The sequence below is a fragment of the Sinocyclocheilus grahami genome, unplaced genomic scaffold (assembly GCF_001515645.1).
Source record: "Sinocyclocheilus grahami isolate Dianchi unplaced genomic scaffold, SAMN03320097.WGS_v1.1 scaffold155.1, whole genome shotgun sequence".
NCBI classification, from domain to species: Eukaryota; Metazoa; Chordata; class Actinopteri; order Cypriniformes; family Cyprinidae; genus Sinocyclocheilus; species Sinocyclocheilus grahami.
Window position 1 is genome coordinate 464,224 of NW_015505334.1, and position 23,860 is coordinate 488,083.

At 39.6% G+C, this 23,860-nt stretch overlaps 2 protein-coding genes across 7 annotated transcripts; one reads left to right on the forward strand and one right to left on the reverse strand.

The window, feature by feature from the left end:
- Window positions 1-1,801: 1,801 nt before the first annotated feature.
- LOC107592600 (smoothelin-like protein 2) lies at window positions 1,802-20,963 on the forward strand. 2 transcript variants are annotated; one of them, XM_016282130.1, is made up of 10 exons: window positions 1,802-1,886; window positions 2,015-2,598; window positions 12,176-12,257; window positions 13,098-13,355; window positions 13,449-13,511; window positions 13,614-13,680; window positions 15,786-15,929; window positions 16,027-16,150; window positions 19,230-19,381; window positions 20,456-20,963. In XM_016282130.1, exons 2-10 carry the CDS (start codon window positions 2,134-2,136, stop codon window positions 20,580-20,582), a joined length of 1,482 nt encoding a protein of 493 aa, XP_016137616.1. In that variant the 5' UTR covers window positions 1,802-1,886; window positions 2,015-2,133; the 3' UTR covers window positions 20,583-20,963. The 2 variants fall into 2 exon arrangements, with proteins under 2 accessions (XP_016137616.1, XP_016137617.1); XM_016282131.1 differs by lacking the exon at window positions 19,230-19,381 and having other exon boundaries at window positions 20,456-20,565.
- Window positions 14,516-23,857, reverse strand: LOC107592604 (transmembrane protein 199-like). Of its 5 annotated transcripts, none has more exons than XR_001610000.1 (7): window positions 23,359-23,756; window positions 23,206-23,279; window positions 23,010-23,099; window positions 22,888-22,930; window positions 22,694-22,806; window positions 22,319-22,596; window positions 14,516-14,527 (listed from the first exon to the last, which is right to left on the reverse strand). XR_001610000.1 is itself a non-coding variant. In XM_016282142.1 (7 exons), exons 1-7 carry the CDS (start codon window positions 23,787-23,789, stop codon window positions 22,501-22,503), a joined length of 561 nt encoding a protein of 186 aa, XP_016137628.1. In that variant the 5' UTR covers window positions 23,790-23,857; the 3' UTR covers window positions 21,509-22,500. The 5 variants fall into 5 exon arrangements, 4 of the variants coding, with proteins under 4 accessions (XP_016137628.1, XP_016137626.1, XP_016137627.1 ...); XM_016282142.1 differs by lacking the exon at window positions 14,516-14,527 and adding an exon at window positions 23,781-23,857 and having other exon boundaries at window positions 21,509-22,596; window positions 23,359-23,494; XM_016282140.1 differs by lacking the exon at window positions 14,516-14,527 and adding an exon at window positions 23,781-23,853 and having other exon boundaries at window positions 21,509-22,596; window positions 23,359-23,547.
- Between the last annotated feature and the right edge of the window lie 3 nt (window positions 23,858-23,860).

The window sequence follows — 23,860 nt, forward strand, 5'->3', positions numbered from 1 at the left end:
GGGGGAGTAAAAAAACAACTGCTCAGAGTCAGAAGCTAGCAGAGAATTTCCAGCAAACTTTGAGTCAGATATGTTGCAAGACTGACTCCTGAAGAACCTCTTTTTAGATCTGTCTAGATCCAGATGTCTTGACGAAAGATTAATAGATATCCTGTTCCTCAGCGTGGCATTTTCCTCCTGCGTTCGCTCACAGCTCTGTTATGTAAAGTTGATAAGCACATGCCCAGTGTGTACAGCTATAAATCACTTCCACTCTCCTGCGGCTTCCAGTGTTTACAGTAAACAGTGGGCTGGAATGCAAAGTTAATTCAGTTAGTTGGCCAGGACTCATTGGTTGTGCTACAGGCCGTTAGTTCAACCCAGAGCCCCCCTGCACCTCATTATGTGATTAGGCCTGTTTGCTCTGCCGGGGTTCTGTTGCAGCTCTTCACTCATCCCTTCACCCACAAAAGACAAACACAGACGCAAACACAACAAGCCCACTTCCTCCAGATCCATTATGTCCCTCTATTCACCCTAAAAAGCAAACTCTTGAAATCCAATCGGCCCTCATTTTGTCTATACACTGACTGATCATCACAGGACGCAAGGTCAGTTTGGAAAGGACAAGACTTTGAACTCTTAGGAAGTACAGAGGAGGATTTTCCATGGAATTACCTCTTTGTTTATTCATTTGAAATGAGTTCAGCTATTGTATTCAAATGAGAAGGCGGGATTCTAAAATGTTTTGGCAGGCAGTCTAATGTGATTTTGTTTTTTTTAATTCAGCAAGGATGCCTTTAATTGATTAAGCATGATAGTAAAGACATTTCTAACATTACAAAAAAATATTTTTTAAATAAATGTGGTCCCTTTGAACTTTCTATTCATCAAAGAATCCTGAAAAAAAAATCAAGGTTTTCACAAAAATATAAAGAGGCACAACTGTTTTCAACACTGATAATGATAAATGTTTCTTGAGCAGCAAATCAGCATATTAGAATGATTTCTGAAGGATCACGTGAGACTGAAGCCTGAGTTATGGCTGCTGAAAATTCAGTTTTGCCATCACAGGAATAAATTAAATTTTCAAACAGAAAACAGTTATTTTAAATTTTAATTATATCTCACAATATTACTGTTTTTAATGCATTTTTTATCAAATAAATTCAGCCTTGGTGAGCATAAGACACTTCTTCTGTTTGCATGATGCAACTTTCTATTTCTGCAGCAACACGTTAGGTAACCCAAAATCTCACACCTCATAATTGTATATTAATCTTTAAATAATATTTACAGACTGGATGTGATTGTGTCACATCGCACAGAATTTTCACATTCAGTGCTGACAGGCAAATAGCTTGCTGCTGGAAACTTGTCAGGACATTTTAAACCGCATATTGTCACACTTTTACAGTGTAAGCAGGCACTTTAAAACTTTAAGAGTGCAGTCTTTATCCTGACCTCAACCACCACACTCCGAACCCAGCGAAAGTGAGACAGAAAAAAACAAAAGGCGTGTCTGTTCCTCTCTGATATAGCACCGCTGAGACATTGGGACATGCTTGAGCTGGAGAAATGTGAGCAGTGGCCTTTATCTGTCAGGAGAAAAAAAAAGAGTGAGGAACAGTGAGTGAGAGAGAGAGAGAGCAGAGACAGAGCACTGTGTTGTGAAAGTGAAGATTAATACAAATACAGTGGAAAGAAAGAGGGGGAGCCGGGATAAAGTTGAGCTCTATCTCTCCTCCTCTTTTCTCTTGTTCCCTCCCTCTCTCTGCTCCCTCCCCCGGGCTGCAGAAGTAGTAGGGAGGTTAACGTGACTGTGAGAGCTGTACTTTAAAACAGCACGGTGGGCTGAACTCACACACTCAGACACTCACAGCAGAGAAATCATACTGAAACATAAGGTCTGTAAACACTCACAATTTGAACATTTTCTACTGTACTTTTTTAAGTTGAGTGAGATTTAAAGATGATTTTTATTCATTAGATCAGGAAACCAAGTTTGTTTCTGACTCATTTTTTGTCTCCACAGGTCACTGTTGTCAATCCCTCTGGATTTCTATAGGATCTGGGACTTTAAACAATTTCAAGAGGGAATTATCAGAGACAGGTGTAGGACTGTAAAGGAAGGTACCTGGACTCACAGTGGAGATGGATGCAGGCCCGTTGGCATCAGTGGCCGAAGTCTCTCTGGAAGGGGAGACTGTGTGTGCCGCTTTGGCCCGCTATGAAACCACATTGCGGGATGCCGTACGTGAGATCCATGTGGATGTCAGTGCTTTCAAGCTGGGCATCGAGCGGAGACTAGAAGAGGCCATTACTGTGAGCGGACCTCTGGGCCGGGCCGTGGCACAGCTGCAGCAGGAGAACCGGCAGCTCAGGGGTCAGTTAGAGGCCCTGACCCGACAGGTAGAGATGCTTACGGGGTCGGTGTGTGACAGAAGCGCATTTCTCACTGAAGGATCGGCACCACCACAGAGCAACAGCAGCACCACGGGGCATCAGTCTCCACTGTCTGTGGCCCCCAGCATAGCAGCTCTGACCGGCTCTGCTTCCAGCCCCACCACCACACGCTTCTCCAGCAGAGCCACCTTCTCCGTCACCAGCAAAACTAATGTGAGTAGACATTTGCGAGAATGTGTGTTTAAATGGAAGTTCAATGAGCTCAAATGAGGTTATTTTGTAGAACTGGAAAAAATGGATTGATGTGAGGAACTTGTTCAAAAATTAAATATTTTGACATAGAGAAGCCCGAAGCTGGAAAACATATACAAACTAACTGAATGTTTGAAAAGGCAGAATTTGTCTCAGATCTTTGGCGCAGTCTCTGATAAATGTGGGATGAAGTTTGGATCAAGTGACAGATACACTACCACAGTTTCGCCCTAGTATTATGATGAACTTAAGCCACATATGGCAATGCATTATGGTAACTATAACATGGTTATGGGGAGTTCTTAGGCACAATGCAAATAAATAATTCAACCACCATGTAGTATTTTTTGTATGTTTACAGTTGACAAGCTACTAAGCAACTTGCCAAATTAATATCAATTTTATTGTCATTTTACAATCAGAATTTAGAGTTGGATCTATTTGTGACCCTCTCTGTGAAATCCAGGCTAAAGTCTCAAAATCTAATTATGAGATAACAAGCATCAAAGTTTGATTTCAACCATTAATTTCACTATGATTTCAATCTTTGACATGGTCTTACTCAGTCAGTAATAAAGATATAAATGTTACATTTTCACAGAATGTTCTTTACCTTATGAAGGATGATTTTATATAGAAAACAGTAAATCACCAAAAATGACATTAGCTGGGTTTTCACAGACAGGGTCACATTTTTTAAACTGCAAAGGCGGCATAGAAGCTGCACCCGAAGTGGCTTAAATTCCTAAAAAGAGGCTGTTTAATGAAGCATAAATACATTTACATGGGAATTTAAATTGCTGGAGTAATGTTATTTAATTGATGCTTAAAATAATTTAATTATTAATATGTGCTTAATACATGTAGAATTTATGGAAGTAAATTATGGTAGCTCTGATGCTGCCTTTAATTTACACTGAAATAAAGCAGCATATTTTATTATGGCTTTTATGCAGCATTGTGCTTTTGCACATAATTTGGATCAGGAATATATCTGCCTTCACTCAGAGCAGCCTTCACTTGTCTGTGTAAAGGCTCCAGATTTTTGTGAAATGACAAATTTTTAATTAAAACACTTTAAAATGCTCAAACAACCCAAATGTTTTATTCACATCAGTACTGATCAAACCAAGATGATTTAAGCGGTTTTAACAGATGTCATTCATTCAAAGCATGCTTTATTTGATTATGTACATTTCATAGTTTGTATATTTATATGCTGCAAAGTTGAGGGCATTTAGAATCCTAAGATGCAGTTCTTGATATGATGGAAACTGGCTTTATTCATGATTACAGGACTACAGCTTTATTTTGTTTGAGGAGACTCTCTGTTGAGTTGAACCTGTCAGCTTTAAGCCTTTAACAGCTGCTGCTTGTGACAGTAAACTCAAACGTCATGCAGTCGTCACTTACTACTTTAGAGCACGGTGCTATGAAGTATAAAAATACTATAATTTGCATAGCATGCAAATCAAATGGAATTGTTTCATAAGGTCTTGTTTTAGATTTCAGGTTTGTAAATGGTTTTTCTAAATCATCATAATTTTAGTAGCAGGGAGTGCAGTTGATTTTGGCTGTGAGTTAGTAGAGACAAGGAAGGCTGTTATCTTCCCTGCCACATCCACACCTGCCAACCACATAATGAGAGAGCTACGCTTTGGGCTCGTAAAATACTCAGAGACTGTTGTGGCAGGTCTGTGGAGCACTACTTTTCAGGCTCAGCCTGCAGGAAAAAGTGAGTGAGAGAGAGAGAAAGACTGGAAAAAGACAGCCAGACTTCACGTGGGGATGTGTGCTGGCCTGCCTCCACGTGGCTGTACTGAGAGCACCTGCCGATATCATAAGTATCACACTTTATCTCACACTCTTCCTTCTAAGTTCGTGTCTGTCTCTGATTCTTTCAGAGGCCTGTTGTACTTTCCGTTCTTGGGAAATGACAGTTTATCCTGGGCTCAATCTCAGACTGCCGCCACTGTATCTGAGGCATTTGTTGTTCTTGTCTCTCAACTATCATTCTGTCTCACACGAAACAATGTCTCCAGAAACTCATCCTCTCCATCTGTCTTTCATTCTGTGCTTGACCTCTCTCACTACAGTTCATAGTCATCTGAATTTGAATTTAAATGGTTTCAGCAAACGAGATGCATATGTGAAATTTGAATTTGAATGTAAAGAAGTAGAATTAAAATTAATTGAAATTCAAAGTCTCTTTGAGAAGATGTGCGGATTGACCTTTGTCACTGAGATTACTGATGAAAACCATCAACAAAGGGTTTTTGTATTAGATAGATAGATAGAAAGAACGATGGATAAATGAATGATAGATATATGACTGTAACAAAGTTCGTAGTTCGGGAAGAAGGAGGCGGGAACCGGCGAACACTTAAATAAAACTTTAATAATAAAATAAACACAAAACAGCGCAACAGCCCCCCACGGACGACTGTCGTGCACAAACAGAACCAAAACACAAAATAAAGTCCAGGCCTGGTCCTCTCTCGTCTTTCACCGTCGTCACTCCTCCTTTTATCCTTCCGGAGCTCCTCCGTGGGACTCGAGACCGGTGAGTGGTGCAGGTGTTGCTCATTATCAATTACTCCACCGGCCTCGCTCCGTTCCCACGGCTCTCGGCCCCGCCCCAACTCGTCACAATGACAATGACTCATGATAACAAGATGCCAGCTTCATTATATATGTTTTTGCTGCAACTTTACTGTCAAAACTTGTCAAAACAAATGTACATGAACTGGATCATCCTGTGTTCCTCTTCCCGTCCAGAGTACAGGCTTTTGCTCTGCCCTCATTGTGCGCCGTCTCCACAGAGGAGTCCTGCACTGCTGTTGCCAATTACCGCAGCATTTCTGTGGTTTCAATGGACCATTGTGTCAACATTCTGCCTCATTTGAAGTACACTGGATGAATCAGGATTTAAAGAACACCCAGGACACCCTCCTCCTTTCTTTATTCAATGGGATGTGGTGTCGATATAGCACTGCTGGACTCCTCTGGAGTCTCGTGTTTGAAGGACAGGTGCTTGGCTGGGAACCACACCTGTGGAACCTGGTCCCACCACACGTTTACATTTGGCCCCGAGCACAAAACAGCCTCTTGCCCTCCATTACTGCTCATGTGAATAAATTGTTTAGGGGTCAGTAGGTTATCTTTGATTCTACAGTGCCTCAACATAGTCACTGCATTGTAAAAGTCAGACACTTTGACTCCCAGTGGAGTAAATGTGTGTGTGTTCCGCTGTACTTCTCTAGGGCATGTGAGAGAGAGTGGAGATTGGGGTGGGAGGAAGATAAGATTTGCACGGGTGTTATCTGTGGAAACTCTGTTAGAGCATGCTCAAAATCTCAGAAAAAGGATATAGACACACACAGGCGCCAATAGATACTGCAGATATTCAGTATTAATCATAAACTCAGTTGATTTCCTCTTAGCTTCACGCTGTCAATCCCAAATTATGAAGATTATATGGCCTGGATTTCATATTCTTTCAAGACAAATCTTCTTTTTAAAAAACATTGTTAGTACATTGTTAATTGCACTCTTTGTTGATGGTTTTCTTCAGTAATCTCAGTCACAAAAGTCAATCCTCTTCTCAAAGAGACTGAATCATCTGCATTAAAGGAGTCGTTCACTTCCAGAATGAAAATTCTGTCTTCATTTACTCACCCTCCACTTGTTCCAAACCTGTACGAGTTTCTTTCTTTTGTTGAACACAATGATATTTTGAAAAATTTCAGTATCCGAACAGTTGATGGGCACCATTGACTTCCATAGTAGGAAAAAAAAATACTATGGAAGTCAACGGTGCCCATCAACTGTTCGGATACTAACATTTTTCAAAATATCTTCTTTTGTGTTCAACAGAAGAAAGAAACTCATACAGGTTTGGAACAAGTGGAGGGTGAGTAAATGATTGCAGAATTTTCATTCTGGAAGTGAACAACTCCTTTAACATCCTCCACTAGGCTTGTAGCAACTAGCAGAATTTGCAGCATTTTCTTACCCTAAGAACAGACGTAATGCACTTTTTCCTCTGGGAAGACAGCATATTTCAGGATGTACTATTAAAGTAAATAAACTGTAAATGTCATAATATTAATTTGACTTGTAGTATGTAACAAATTAATATGTATGTTGTTTTTGTTTAGGAGCTCAAGAAAATGCATCCTCATGTCTGTCTTTTCTGTGGATTGTCATATTGCAAGAATTTTTCAATCAAGACGTTTTAAACTGGCAAAGAACCATTAACATTTATAGTTTTGACATACACCGTTCACTATGCTATGACATGAACATAAACATAAACATTTATGCCTTACGTAACATGTTTATACACACCACACATCTGTAGCAAGGACCTTTTTTCCTCTACATATACCCCATGTTGCCAAGCTTCACCAAATGACCATAACAGCAATTCAAATCCTATGTTTGGCTCTGGCAGTGTGAGAAACACCCTCCTTGCTTTGACTTGCTTCACCCCAGAGTGCCAGTACATCAAGCATTCAGCCATCTAATATTGCCAAAGTTGAGCTGTTTTTAAAATGGTCCACTTTGGTTACATGAAGCCCAGAGGAATGCCGTTTGATCTGACATGCTGGGCTTTAAATTCGGTTTTGATGCTGGGAGTTTTCTAGATTTGGACAGCCTGCCAGGTAGCCAAGTAGGCTTCCAAAGGCTTAAAGGCTGAGCATTTGTTTGCAAAGATTCACTTAAGCACCCACATTTGCGAGGCTGCTGGACTTCAAGTCTTTATTTATGAGGCTAATGCGTATGAATATGCGCCTGTATAATTTTTACGCCTTGGCAGGAGGGTTAAAGGAGCTTACTTGAACATACTAGCATGTTTTTGTTTGCATGTGTTTGTGTGAGACATGTTTGACGTTTCTAGCCCGGCGCTGGCCCAAAGCCAATGCACTCACAATGGAACAGATCGTTTAATCTCCTCCTGTTGCCCTGCCTGGATCTCCATGTCCAGCACAGATTCCTGGCAGAGAAGAAGGAGTAGAACAAAAAACCTTTGGACAGCTATTAATACAGTAGAGTGTGAGAGAGAGAAAGAGAGGTCGAGAAAGAGGGAAAGAGTGAGGGAATGTGAGAGGGAGGGTGGAAAAGAGAGAATAGATTGTGGATGGTGGGGCTAGAGAAAGGCATCCAGCCGCTCCCATGCTGCCCCTGGCTCTCCTAATTACTTCCAGACAATGCCACGTATTTTCATCTCCGTGGTTACAGGTTAATAATTCTGTGTATACGGGATGACCTCACTGCCCTTCAGGAACCATTGTCCTGCCTTGTAGGACTGATTCAGTAAACAAATCTTAAGCTAACAAATCACTTAATTGGTCTTGTCTGACTCAAAACGAGCCAAGAATAAAGAGTAATCCTCAAAGCTTGAATATGCTGACTCCTAATAATTCATAATAAGGTCAGACTGGATGGTATTTAAAATGACTTAATAAACTTGACTACATTTGGTTACACCAATGAAATTAAATTAGAAGTTCAGATTCAGGGCTTGAATTTATGTGATCTAGAGGATGACAAGGCTTTTTACAGTGTACATTTGTGATTGTGGGAGTGAAAATGAAGCACACCCCCACTCCCTGAGAAATAAGGAGGAATTCTCGTAGTTCACACACACACAGATGAGTGTTCAAATGCCTCTGCACAGGTTTTCTTTCCATTCTTATTTCTGTTAGAAGAGAGAAATTGCGGGCTTTGTGGGGCTTTGAAAAACAGGTGTTTGGGCCTCTTTATTCACAAACACTTGAGTTTTTAAAGGAAATTACAGAGCAAAGACCCTCACAAACCAGGCATCCCATCCCTGTCTTTCTCCGCTTTATAGACTCTACCTCTCTCTGACTTTCTAACAGAAGGAAAAATTACCCTTAAATTACTTTCAGCCAAATTGGGGGGACAAACATTTCTCTTCAATCACAAATGATTTATTTGTTTTTTTACACTGTATATTTATACCTTAAACAGCATCCAGTTTGCTTTTCCTGATCATGACACTGCTACCCCAAAAGTAAGCCCAGCTATTTGTACATTGGAAAATATAAATAGCACTATCAGCATGGCTTATTAATACCAGAGAGGGCTTTGTTAGAGCTGGCTATCTGTAGGATTTGAGTGACAGGGGCTGGAATTAGTCCTCTAAACCCTCTAGAGTTCTCCCACAAACATGCTCTATATTGTTGTTAATGTTCCATTCCATTCCCCCACCACCACAACGTTCCAAGAATCTCAACTGTCACAGTGAGGCAAGAATATCCCCTTAGATACATTTAAAATCAGACACTCACACAGACAGCGCTTCATCAAAACTGGCATTCATTTCTCTGATCATACACGGAGCAGCTCTCTATTTTCTCTTGCAGTAACAATGCTCAAGCCGACACACTCATATTTCACTCACCAACAAATCACTCCAAGATTATATACAATACAACCTTGTGATTGTCCGCCGAAAAATATTCCTTTATGCACCCCTGCATTGCACAGTCAGGCTGCCAGAATGCTGGGGAAATACTTATTTTTGCCGTAGAGGGACATTTAGACTCACATGAAAGGCTTTCTGTGTGGGGAGTCCATTGTCTGAGTGGACTGTACATAGTAACCGCATTTAGAGGCATTCGGTATTTGTAGGCCTATTGTAGGAAAAAAACAAATGGACTGAAGACCCCTTAAGGCCTTTTCTTGTCTTCTAACCTGCAGGAGTGATTACTGTGTCTCTGAAGGGGCTGTATTCAGTGCTCTAGTGGTCTGTTTTGAATAGTCTGAGAGACAACACTGTTGTCAAAAGCACCCTTATTGTCTATGAATGCCCTCAGTTATGGAGGAACAGCACGTTCAGGAGATGAACGACAAAAGGATGGACTGTCCAAATTATTTTTTTCCTCTTGTGTGTGGCTAGAGGACTCAGGCTGAAGTCGGGCTGAAGAACTAAATTGCCATGTTGATGATAATTGATATTGAAAATGGTATTTTAAATGAATCAGTTGAACCAGTTCACATCAATAGCATTGAATGTTTCAGTTGTGTATTTGACTGATTGTAGCAGTTAACAACTCAATGATTTGTTCAAGACCAAATAGCGATTTGAACTGTTTCACAAATAACATGAATTAATTCATTTGTAAATTTGACTGGTCCAGTTGCAGCAATTAACGACGCAATGTTCTGCTTGAGACTTGCTCTGAGACCCAATAGCTATGTCCGATTTCTGAACGAATCACTGATTCTTTTCAATAATTCAGTTGAACCAGTTCATTTGTGAATTTGACTGATCCAATCGCAGCATTTAACAACTCTTTTCAATGTTATAGTCCTTAGTCAATGCCTGACTGTGTTGTACAGTTCATGAACAAATCTTTCTTTTGAGCCAATTATTTTCAAAGTATCAGTTGAACCAGTTCGCAGATATCAAGGAATGATTCAGTTGTGAATTCCGCTGATCTGATTGCATCAGTCATCAAGTCAGTGATTCAATTATCTGTTTGAGACCAGATAGCGATGTTCATTTTGTGAATATGTCATTCTTTGAGGCCAGTCTTTTCAATGAATCAGTTGAACAGGTTCACAAATAACGTTTGTAAATTAATCTAATCCAACTGCAGCGGTTAACCACTGATCTGCTCTGAAACCCGATGGCATTGTCAGATTTGTGAATTAATCATTCTTTTAAGATTGAAGTTGGGCTGAACAGCTAAATGATTGTTGATAGAACTTTGTTTGTCATATAAAATAAAAATAAAAAGTAATATAATTATAGCAGTGCAATACTATGCTCGAATAATTGATAAATTAAAGAAGTTCATCGATTATCAAAATAGTTGCAGCCTTAGACTAAAGTGATTTTCCACATGTTCTGTCTCACCTCCCTATTTCCTGCATTTGTTTTATTACTCCTCTATATTAAAGTGATGACGCATTCTCTGAATATGTTGTTCCTGGAGGAAAAAAAGAGCAACTGGGGTGAGTGCATGCGTAACATGAGATGGGTGTGGTTAGATTCACCCCTACACCTCTTCATTTAGTCCAGGGGCCGAGCAGCAGGTGACCTCCGTGCCAAAATAGTGCCTGAACCAATGCATTTGGAAGGAATATCAGATTCAAACCTTAATGGCTGCAGGCAATATTTTTCCAAATTCAGGCTGCGCAAAAACATTATAATACATGTTCCCTATCACTCAGTCTGCTGATATCCCCTAGAGAGACTGACACATGATGCAATCCAGCACCAAACGTTTGCACTGAACCGAAAACCTGCATGTTCAGCGAGCAAATCAGAGTTGGATACGTTTCATGGCTGGGGTGAATTTTGTCTCCCCCTATCTCCTTCTCTCAATGGGACAGGCAGCTGCTCCCCTCCGACTGCACGCCCCTCCAGCATTCTTTAGATGTGATGTCACCTGGCCTCCAATTCAATTACTCCTTGAGTCTCACTAGGAACTTATTTCTCTTTTAAAATGCATTGATTGCGTACCTGATTTTTAATCCTTGTGTTTTTGTATTTGCACTCATAAATGAGCACTTCCTAATAGCCTGTGCATGAAGACACATTTGTTAGCATATTAGCATGCGTTTGTATGTAGTAGTTAGGGTCAGGCCACAGACAAAGGAGCTTTTTGATAAGCTGCCAGGTAATTAATGACAGCACAAGAGACATCTAAACATGCACAGTCATTCGTTTGGTTTGCTTCCAGGCCTTAAACAACTTGTCCGTCACCCCCTTAGGAGACAGTCTGCTTTTATAATGGTTAGCTCATTGCAGCCAAAGCCAAACATCTGTATCTGTATAACTATTTGATGGTTGAGGTCCGAAGGAAATGAAGCAAGGCGGTGACAGCGTGTAACTTCAAGGCACTAATATCAGCATGTGATCTTGCATTAAGGTCAGACAGAAGAGTGCATAGAGGGCACAAGTGGCTATTAAAGATTAAAATAGACCAGCAAAGCAGCCATACCTTTATTGATGACCCACATCAGCCCTGATCCAGAGCTTTGATTCTATCAAAGGCTTAGGCTAGGGATAGGCTTCTTTAAACATTACTGGTCTCCATAGTGATTTCCTAGTGAACCCACTAATCCCATCAAATGTCTTTGATTAGATTACATCACTCACTTGCTTTAGCAGAATGTGCCCTACTGAAGAACTGATTTGGAGCCACTTTGGCTCTTTTCATGTCTCTGATTAGGGTTTATTAGATAATCCCATCATGTGTCTCGTGTTCCTTACCCTGTTTCAGTTCTTATCCATTTGGGACTGGGCCTCTTGAGAAAGATACTCGTTTTTTAGGGGCTTGTTTTAAAGCTATTTATTTTCATGTAATGGCTGGTATTAAAATGCCACACTGTTTTATCTATCAATCGTGTTTAAATTCTATAGATGACTTTAGGCATCACAGCGTTATAATGTACAGTATGAAAAATTTGATATTAATTCTGAGATCTGCTAAAGATTACATTTACAGTGTTATTAAATTATTCATCTTTTTAAAGATGCTGCTTCTCTCTCTAATAGAGTATTGAGAGAGATGAGCCCATTGAAGTGGATCCAGCACCAGTTTCCCAAGGCTTGGAGAATGGACACATATCCTCAACAGGTATTACACATAATTACTTCTTGTAAACCATGCATGGGGTGCATCTCAATCGGCTCCCTAGTTACATTAGTCAGGGCACTGACCAGCGCATCAGCTATTTTAAGGCATGTCTCAATTGCAAAATTCTACCAAAGCACTGGATCCTTTTCTCCCTAAAAATCCCACAGCACATTGCAAAAACCAGGGAACTATGTTCCCTTAAGTCAGTTCAAGAAACATGCCATTTGAAAAGGGTACAGGTAGTGAAAATAACATAGTTAATTTTTATTTTTTTTTGTCTGAAAAGTTGTAATAGCATTAACTTAGCCAGGGTGCCCAAACGCGGTCCTGCAGAGTTTAGCTCCAACCCTAATCAAACACACCTGAACCAGCTAATCAAGCTCTTACTAGGCATGCTAGAAACTTCCCGGCAGGTGTGTTGAGGCAAGTTGGAGCTAAACTCTGCAGGACACTGGCCCTCCAGGACCGAGTTTGGGCACCCCTGATCTTAGCTGAATTGTATTTTTAAGGCCAACTCACACCATTCTAATACTATGAGAACATGGAAATCCACACCATAACTATATTGATAACAGCAAGGAGGAACAATTTAATTGGAATCACTTTCAGAATGTTTTTTTCCAACTGATTTTTCTCCAGCTGGAGACTTTAAAGATCTGGAGCATTTAAAGTGGCAGGCAGCATAGATGTAACGCGCTCTTATGATAAACAAAAACATTATCGTGTGTTGGTGTGGATGCTAAAATATGTATCTTTACAGTTATTGTTCTTGGTGTGACTGGGCCATTATGCTGCTTCAGTTGTAACATACTGACCACAATCCATAATCTCTCCAAACAGAAAACTCCACTGTGCCTTTGAGGAGAAGCTCACCACCCAACGGTGTGTCACAGGAGCACTCAGCCCCCGTTTCCATGGCGATGTCACACCTCCCCATCACAGCAACCACCAAAGTGGCTGACTCAGCAGTTATGAAAAGTCCTGAGTCACCTGGTAGCCCGATGCAAGCCATGCCATCAGCCATAACAGATTCACTGACAAGCAGTCAGCCGGTCACCAGTGATAACCAGCTACAACTAGAGTCTCCTGTTCATGCAGGTATGACTATCACAACTTCACAAAGTGAGGCTACTACAGATGAGTCTTTCTGCTGTCATCTCCTAAATGTGTGTGTTGGTCTTGTGGTTACAGTATCATCTGTGAAAACATGGGCTCCAACTCCTGCCAGGACTATGGGCTCTCCACGGCTTAGTGGTAGGACAAATTCAACCATTCTCTGTGACTCATATATACAGCATGTGCTTTTATCACAAAGTCTGTCTCATTGTTTGTGTTGCTACATGTTTTGTCTTACAGAGAAAGCATCTTCGGCTCCAGCCAAGTCAGTGACTTACTCTGGGCTCTTCCCACACAGTACAGACAGGTGGGTCGAGTGTGAATATGCTTAAGCGCAAATAAATGTTTCCACTAAGCAAGATAGTCTTGGCAACACTTAACAATAAGGTTTAATATGTTAGCATTAGTACAATAGTTATCATAAACTTTGAACTAGCAATTCTTTGTGAAGCATTTATTTATCTTGGTTCATGTTACTGTCTACATACACTACCGTTTAAAAAATACTTTTATTCAGCAAGGATGCATTACATTGATCAAAACTGAGAGCAAAATATGTATAATGTTACAAAAGTTTTCTATTTCAAATAAACGTTGTTCTTTTGAACTTTCATACTCATTAATGAATCCTGAAAAAAAAAAAGGTTCCACAAAAATATTGCGCAGCACAATATTATGAAATGAGCATGTGACAATGAAGACTGGAGTAATGGCTACTGAAAATTCAGCTTTGCCATCAAAGGAACAAATTCATTACATTTTAAAATGTTCAAAATAGAAAACAGTTGTAAATTATAATATTTCATAGGTTTTTTTTTATCAAATAAGTGCAGCTTTGGTTAGCATAAGGCTTCTTTTAAAAACATTTTTTTTATTATATATATATATATATATATATATATATATATATTACTGACCCCAAACTGTATTCTGAAGTATTATTTGACACGCCTATATAGATATATATATTACTGACCCCAAACTGTATTCTGAAGTATTATTTGACACGCCAAGTTATATAAAATAACATGACGTATTGAAAACAAACATGAAATAACAAAGAAGAGTGGTATATTTATAAATTAGCATTAACTTATGCTGGGTACACACTAAAAGATTTTTTAAATCTTGTAAGATCTTCAAAATGTGAAAGACTACAAACATGAGGACAAAAAAATCCTAGATTGGACCGTTTTGTTCCTCTAGTGTGTGGTGTGCCGCAATGTTCCCCCCACACGTCAGGATTTCTGATCGTAAATATTCAATATTTACGATTCGCGATCGGGGCACCTCCGACGTTCTTCCGAGCAGATTCACTCACTCTTAACACACCTCACACCACAGAAAAATCTGATAAGATAATCTTTAGAACCACCAAGATAATCGGGACATTACCTAGGATTGTGGAAAGGGGAGAAATCGGCCCAAAATCAGCCCGATTATCTTGTGGTGTGTACCCAGCATTAGGGTCACACTCTTGTGAAGGGAGGTGCACGAAGACGAAGGTAATCCAAATAACATTTAATAGATACTATTTAAACTGAACTGAGCTGGATGACGACATCACTGAATTCAATGATGAACTGCCTTTAACTGAAAAATTTGTGTTTACTACTGTCATTTTGCATTATTGACACTATTTTCCTAATTAATGCTGTACAGTTGCTTTGACACAATCTGTATCGTTAAAAGCATTATATAAATAAGTGACTTGACTAGTAACCCAACATGATGAAGATTCATACAAAACACAAGGTAACAAGCACGAGCATACACAATAACCAGCAGCTACCTGAACTGAAAGGGGAACTTAAGTAGGGTGAGATAACGAGGGACAGACAGGTGAGGATGATAACTAATCAGATACAGGTGAACTGAATGAACTAATCAAAGGACGACAGAAACTAATTGAAAACACAAAAGAAGTCCATGACTGTGACACTTAGATTAATGCTGTAAAAAATTGCTCATTGCTTGGTCATGATATATTATTCTTTACTGTAAAGTGTTATAAGTATTGTATGTTTCTGTCCTGTGTTTTTTTTGTAAAATAAACATATTTTGTTTACCTTTCTAAACTAAATTTTTTTTTTTTAATGTTATGCAACATTTAATTAAAAGTGATGCGGTCTAGTACACATCTGTGGTTGAGTTAAGTCTTGTTTCAAGCAGACAGTGTCCCTAGTAAAAATAATTTAGGAAAATGGTCATTTAAAATGGTTATAGGGTTTATATTAGTCTCCTGGCTTTGTTAAAACCAAACCTACACCCTTGGATTAGACAACTGTGAAATCTATAAAAACTTAAAAAATACAAAATGTATAAATAATTTTATCATGAAGTGTTGCCAACAATTTTTAATATTGCACAGAACTGAAACGTTTCTGAGTCATCTTTATCTCTTTGTATCAGGAATGTGGATATGTCAAGAGATTTATCCTTTGGTAGAGGTATTGAGCGCAGACGGGAGCTTGTGAGGTCCCAGACTTTACCTCGAAACATTGGAGCCCAGGCTCGCAGGTCCATTTTTGAGAGGCTGGACTCTGAGAACAACAGGTAATGGATTCATCCTGCATGTCTAAGCAACCTTTTTTTCATGCTCTGAAAAGTCAATCACAAAAAAAACCCTCTTGCATTGATCTACTCAACTCAGTCGACCCAAGCCTGTGGATTCCAAACCAAAGCTCAAACGTTCTCAAAGCTTTGGAGTATCCAGTGCTAGCAGTATCAAGCAGATTCTTCTGGAATGGTGTCGATCCAAGACCATTGGGTACCAGGTAAGACATTCCATAAACATCATGGGATTTATCTCAGATCAGGAGAAAAAAAGGAGCTTTGCACACATATCAGCATAGCCACTGTTTTAAAACTATGAATGGTTTAACAACACTTCAACCTGATAGGATGAGGATTATCATGCATCACAGGGCTTCTCATACTGTTATTTTAAGAATTAGCACATTATGAAGTGTTATTCTCTTCATTAGCTTTAACGTATCAACTTTATTAACATCGGGAAGAGAGTGAATGGTCATTATATGTGTGGTATTAGTGTTCCTCTGTGTATATATTCTGCTTGACTCTAGTGCGGCTTTGCAAACCAGCCCATGTGGCTTTAGTTAGAGATAGCAATGTAATAGTCAAGCCTAATTTAGTGTCAAGAGAGAGTAGTACATAAACAGGAGAACCAGAGCAGACAGCTGACAACACGCGTGACGGTTTCCATTTCCCTCAGTGACAGATATTGTCTTAGCCTGTCAGATTTGCCAGCTACGGATGAAAAATGAATACCATTAAATGATGAGGTGTACAGAAAATTCCAGCATATGAAGATAAGAGACAGACAACAATAAAACATCTGGTCTGACAACCAAAATCACGTCTGCAGACTCTTAAAAATTATTATTGTTCTATGCCTTCATAATGCTAGAAGAATCATACCTTCTTTTTCCAGTCTATTGTTATTCGTTATTATTCCCTTAAGATTTATTACATTCTTAAATTAAATTAAATATAAATATAAATTCAGCACACTACTCAAACTTACAAGAATATATATATATAGAGCGAGAGAGAATCAGTGTTATTTTAGCATCACGTAGATGCTACATTATAGTATAGTTTGTTTTTTTATTATTTTAAAATTTTAGTCATTTCATATTTATATTAAGTTATTTTAGAGCATCAAGTTAAACTAAGTGAAAATAAAAATGTTGGCAACTATCTAAAAATTGTCAGTTATGGACTTTTGGTTGTGTTTCTCTGTTCCTGTTCTCCTGCCTTGTTTAGTTCCATTGCCCCAGTTTCTGATCAGTCCTGATTTTCTAGTTACTTGTGATTTGCAGCTGTCACTCATTCATTAGTCTCCTTATTTATACTCCCTGTTCTGTTCAGTCGTTGCTGGTTATTTTGCCTTATCATTGTGTGTGGTACATTTGGGCCTGCGATTCTCCCGTGTGTATTCCTTGTGGATTTATAATTAAAAGATTATTTTTGGATAATACTCCTTCGTTGTGTGCTTTAAATAGCACTACACGTTACAGAATAACCGGCCACAAAGTTAGTATTTACGGCGTTTCTCCTTTAGTTTTGTCCTTTTTTTATTTTTTAAGGGATTTGTCTGTTGTAAAGCTCCTCTGCCTGGAGCAAGGGGATTGCTGCCTCAAGGACCACACAATGGACTTTTTAGATCTTGCTTACCTAACACATTTCCCAGACAGCTGTACTCCTTTAATTTCATCAGACTGAACACCTCGATAAAGGCAAAGCTGTCCGGGGAAAATCCTTGAGGGAGTTTTGCGCATTTGTGGAGAGGGTGCTGGAGAGTAATGGACTATATTTCTCTGTCTGCCCTGCTGAGAGGGACATCTCCAGCCCCACTCCCGACCCAGAGCCCAGCCAGCCATCACCACTCAGCTGCACGGAGCATCTGCCTGAGCCCACCGCAGATGGAGAGCTCGAGCCCTTTGCAACTGAAGCCGTGCCTCCACTGGTTCTTGTCAGTCCCTCAGTTCACCCTCAGTCAGCACCATCAGGGCACTATGATTCGCCTCTGGCCTTCCAGTCTCCAGCTCTGCCTAGGCATGAGGATACCCTTTCTCCGCCTCCAGCCTTCGAGTCCTGGACTCACTCCACCTCGTTTCTCCAACCCATTGGCTCCACCTTGGCTCCTTGCTCCCTCGTCTCCACCATCATCCCACTGGGTTCCCTCGTCCCTCCGGCTCCGCCTTGGTCAGTCGTCAACCTTCCTCCGCTACGGGATTCTACTCCTCCGGCTTTGCCTCGTCCCTCCATCCCTCTGGCTCCATCGCGGTCTTCCGGGTCCCCGTCTCTGCCTCGCTCGCATTAGCTGTCAGCTCTGCCTTGGCCCTCCGGACCTCGAGTGTCACCCTGGCTCTCCGTCTGTTTGGCTCCACCTCCAGCGGCTCTGTCTCCATCGCTCGTCCCCAAGGTGTCGTCTGCCAAGTTTCCACCATGGCTCCTCCCTCGACTCCACCCTGGGGCCTCGGCCTGACTGGTCTCTGGACCAACACCTGGCTCCTCCCACCATCAGCTCCACCCTGGTCTCTCCATCCACCTCTTCCCCTGGTTCCCTGTCCTGCATGTCCTCCGCAATCCTCCTCCAGATCCCCCTCCCTCCCACCTCGTGCCTTCTGGGAGGGAGGGGGAGCTACTGTCACAGTTATGGAATTTTGGTTGTGTTTCTCTCTCTTCCTGTTCTCCTGCCTTGTTTAGTTCTGTTGCCCTAGTTTCTGATCAGTCCTGATTTGTTTCTATGTTAATTATGATTTGCAGCCGTCACTCATTCATTAGTCTCCTTATTTATACTCCCTGTTCTGTTCAGTCATTGCCGGTTATTTTGCTTTACAATTGTGTGTGTGTTACGTTTGCTCCTGTGACTCTCCTGTGCATATTCCTTGTGGATTAATAATTAAAAGACTATTTTGGATAATACTCCTTTGTTGTGTGCTTTAAATAGCACTACACATTACAAAAATTGTTTAAGTTTTTCATATCTTATTTTAATTTCCGTTAATGTTTATTTTATTTGTGAAAAATGTATGGTTATAATTTTAGTTTTAATCAAATATAATAACCCTATATATATAGCCTACGTATATGATTTAGGTGTGTGAGGCATAGATATATTTTTATCTGTTTTTTATACAGTTAATTTGATAAATTACAAATGCAGGTTTTTTTGGAATAACATGCACTGATGAGTCAAGCTGAGTGAGACCAGGAACATTTAAGAAAATAATAAAGCCAATTTTGACTTTGTGTTGAAGGGTATGTGAGCAAAACCCCAGTGTGCTGTGAAATATAATAGCTTCACTCTCTCCGGTTAATCTGCAGAACATCGACATTCAAAACTTCTCATCCAGCTGGAGTGACGGCATGGCATTCTGCGCCCTGGTCCACTCTTTCTTCCCCACAGAGTTTGACTACAACGTCCTGTCCCCTGTTGACCGCAAACATAACTTTGAGTTGGCATTCAGCACTGCAGAGTAAGTCACTGGAATGAAGGCAACTCTGTTCAGCCTTTTCACAATAGCATTGAGATGTCAACACACTTCATGGTGCCTTAACCTCTTAAGTTGAGTAGTTTGTCTTACTGTCATCCAATCAGTCACTGAAAAGGGTAGATGACAGAGAGAGAAAAAAACAATTAACAAGAAATATGATTTTTTTTAAACAAAAATATTAAACAGCACAATTGTTTTCATCATAGTTAATAGTAACAATATTTCTTGAGCAGCAAATCAGCGTATTAGAATGATTTCTGAAGGATCATGTGATACTGAAGACTGGAGTAATGAATGACTATTGAAAATTCAGCTTTGCCATCGCAGGTATAAATTACATAAAAAAAATTCAAACCCATAATGTGTGAAGCTCCAAAATACACAAAAATCTGCATAAAATGATCAAAAACAGGTCATTATGAAAAGAGTTTTGTAAAGATTCTTGTAAAAATCCCCCTTTACGTTCTATGGAAAAATAAATAAATAAAACTCTGTAATGACATACGGGTGAGTAAATAAAGACAGCATATTGATTTTCATTTAAAAGCTCTAATAAAGTATTAAAAGTCTTTAAATAGAAATAGGCCGGACAGATGAGATGTGAACTTAACGTGACCCGACCTAAAAAGCTGAACAAAATGATTCCAAAATACAAGTTGACACAAATCATCTGCAGTTGTGCTCCACATCACCTCACAGTAGGGCACAGAAGATAATGTTACTTAGTTTCCGATGCGTCTGAGTCTAGGGTGTCCGTAAAGCACACTTTAAACCACTAAAATCCCTGTTGAGCTCAAAGGAACCTCCTCTTCCCCTTGAACGGCTACTCCGACCGGACAGCCCTGGCCTGCAGCATGGCATCATGCTCCTACCACTCCTGTGTCCCAATTCCCACATCCTGAAATATTCACATACGCCTATGACTGCACTACCAACGTCATCTGAACATATGTATTACACTCATCATATTAACTTAAACAGTCAACGAACATAGAGAATGAATAGAAACAGCCACACACGTCCAACCATGTCAAATCTGTTTCTCTGTATTTCCAGGAAGAAAGCTGGCTGCGATAGGCTCATTGAAGTGGAGGACATGATGGTGATGGGCAGAAAGCCAGACCCCATGTGTGTCTTTACTTACGTCCAGTCGCTATATAACCACTTGCGCAAGTTTGAGTGAGATCTCGGCCTCTTCAGCCCCAGTTGAACCCTCTGCACTGCCTCCTGCTGGACAAAACTGAACTTTGATATAGTCACTATGGTATGGGGTTGCAAAATGTCCACGGGAACCCACACCATTTCAATCATGTACGGTTGCATTTTAGTCAAGAAAAGGTCATTGACATGGCTTTTGTGTATGACACGCTCTTTTTTTTTCTTTTTTTTAGAAATGGTGGCCTCTGATTTATTACTAAACAGCTTGAAGTTAAAGGAATAGTTCACCCAAAAATTCAAATTTGCTGACGGTGCACTCATACTCGGGCCATTCAAGCTGTTTGTTCTTCATTGGAACAGATTTGGAGAAATCTAGCATTAAATCACTCGCTCACCAGTGGATCCTCTGCAGTGAATGGGTGCCGTCAGAATGAGAGTCCAAACAGCTGATAAAAACATCACAATAATCCACACGACTCCAGTCCATCAATTAACGTCTTGTCTGCATGTTTGTAAGAAACAAATCCATCAAAACTTTTTTAACTTCATGAGGAATGAGTCCTCTGTTATAATATTGCTTTGTCAAGTGAAAAAGTTGTCTTGTCTGAATCAGGAAAGAAAGCTGCACAGATCAAGCACCATTTACAAGTGAAAACAGTTCAGGACAACAGGGGATGGACCTTTTCATTGGAGGAAGTGTTATTATGGATTATGGACTCATATTTTGGCCAAAAGCGATGACAGTTTAAAGTTGAAATGCCTTGATGTATTTGTTTATTAAAAACACAGCTTTTTGACGTTAACTGATGGAATGAAGTCGTGGATTATTGTGATGTTTTTATCAGCTGTTTGAACTCTCATTCTGACGACACTTATACACTGTAGAGAATCCATTGGTGAGTAAGAGATGTAATGCTAAATTTATCCAAATCTGTTCAGATAAAGAAACAAACTCATCTACATCTTAGATGGCCTGAGGGTCAGTACATTTTTGTTTTTGGGTGAACTATTATTTTAGGCTAGTGGATTATGGAGCCAATTTATAGACTGCAAAGATAGGGACATTTAAAACATTTGTTAGCAGATTTCATATTTACTAATGAAAGATAGAAAGAAATAGCAAAATGTACAGTTAATAACATACAATATATCCTTTGTTCTTAAATAGACTGGCACATTTTTTATTACCGTTTTGTCTTTTTTTCTAATTTCGAGTGGCATAAGAGCAAAGTTTCATACGCCACCTTGAGCTGCACATTTCTGGTTGTTTTTTTATGAGTTTTTGTGGCTTTGCCAAAGCTCAGATACACAGGTGCATGTTCAGGACGTACGGTACACAACATACAGTAAGCACTGGATCTGCATTGTAACTGGAAATGCTGTAAAAATCTGTTTAAACAAAGCTGGTCTCTCAACAATGATCATCACCAGGGAGTGTGATTTAAATGTTTTTTTTGTTTTTGACTCAACTTAGCTTGAATGTTTTTTATTATTTTCTTGTAAAAAAAATTTTTTTTCCCACACTACATTTTATGAGTCGGCAATAAACAAAGCACAAATGTTTCTTAGTCACAAGTGAAATAAAGAATAACACTCCTGTAAAGGGCATTCAAATAAATACGAACATAGATGTGAATAACAAGACAACATGATCATATTGTACCTTCTAGTGTCTTGAGTTCAAAGAAGTGGTTTCCAAAACCACTTAATTGACTAATTAAACTGTTGATTAATTCTAAACTTTCTGATTAATTCTTGCACATTTCAGTATAAAGGATTTCTTCGTAAAAGCTTTTATAGTCTATATTAGATCAAGACTAATCACTCAACCTCACAGTTTTGATTTGGAGAGAAACTAATCAAACTGAAAAAGAAGCTGTACAGAGAAAAGCATTGATGATTACACACAAAAATATGGAAATATTGGATGATTTTAGTTGGTATTAGGGCTCTCCAAGTTCTCCCTCCATAGTCCGGACCAGAACATAAAGCTCAGCAAGACCGACAACAGACGCTGCAATCACTGCAGCTATTACTCTCTGAAAGAAAACACAGAGACATTAGAAATATGTTTTGTTCCAAAGCACCTAACCTCATTAACTGTGCATTAATGGTGTGAATGCTGTGTGCACTTACGGCTGTCGTCTCGGTGAAGATATACTGGCTGCCCAGATATGAACAGGCAAATGCTGCAACTACAGTTACCAGGAAGTTGAATACAGTAACAACAACTGCCTTCACAGAACGCACTGCATGATACAAAATGACACGTAAGATGAACAAGACAGAGAGACATTGAAAATGAGAAGAGAAAAAGGGAAAATCCTGACCTTGTCGTCCAAAATCTGCTAAAGTTCCATGATTTTTCATTTCCTGTTGGGCAAAATATAAATATACTGACATGATTTTCAAAAACACATGTTTGAAATAAAGACTGTAGAAGAGCGGTCACCTGTGGATTTACATTCCGTGTTATTCTCTTATATTCTTCATTAGCAAGTTTTGCTTTAATTTTTTCTAGGCGGGCCACCAGCTGGGGGTTCTGTTGGGTGGAAATAAATAACTATGATTATCAAGCTTAAAACAGTGAAAAATATCAGTTCTAATATTAACATAAATTCAGATAGTAGTGAAGAATTCTCACTTACCCTGGGAGGTGTGATGACTTCCGGAAGATGAAGTGTGCTGTCCTCAAACAATTCATGAAGATACACTGGATGTCCTACAAAAACAAGACACGGCTTGTAATGAGCAAATACATCAAAACGTTAATTGCTCTATAAAATGTGCATGTTTCTTACCATTTTCTTGAAGAAGCTTGTGTAGTTTTCTCACAGTCTTGAATGGTATGATGGACTGATCTGTCAGAGCCTTCAATTCTTCCTTCAGCTCTTCTGATATGGCAGATTCTCTCTCCAGCAAATCTCTCGCCTTCTCCTGAAATCTCTCTCCGATTTTAAACGAAGAAGCCATGATAACAAAGATGCCTGCTAAAGATCAGGACACCTTAACGTGCACTTAGTAGTATATATATCACAGTAATGTATCAGGTTATGTGGACACTAAATAGAAAAGTAGCGGAAAGCAAAAAGGAACTTCCTCGTTTAATGTATCAAAAAACTAAAACTACACTCAAATCAGCGTCACAAATTATGTAAATAGGAAATATTCCAAACTAAACTATGTTGTTTAGTTACTCTAATATAATCATATTTTATCTTACTGTAAGCATGTTTCCTGTTTACAGCCCTTCTTCTTCTTCTCTTAGTTAATGGCGGATTTCAAACAACTTTTAGGTGCATA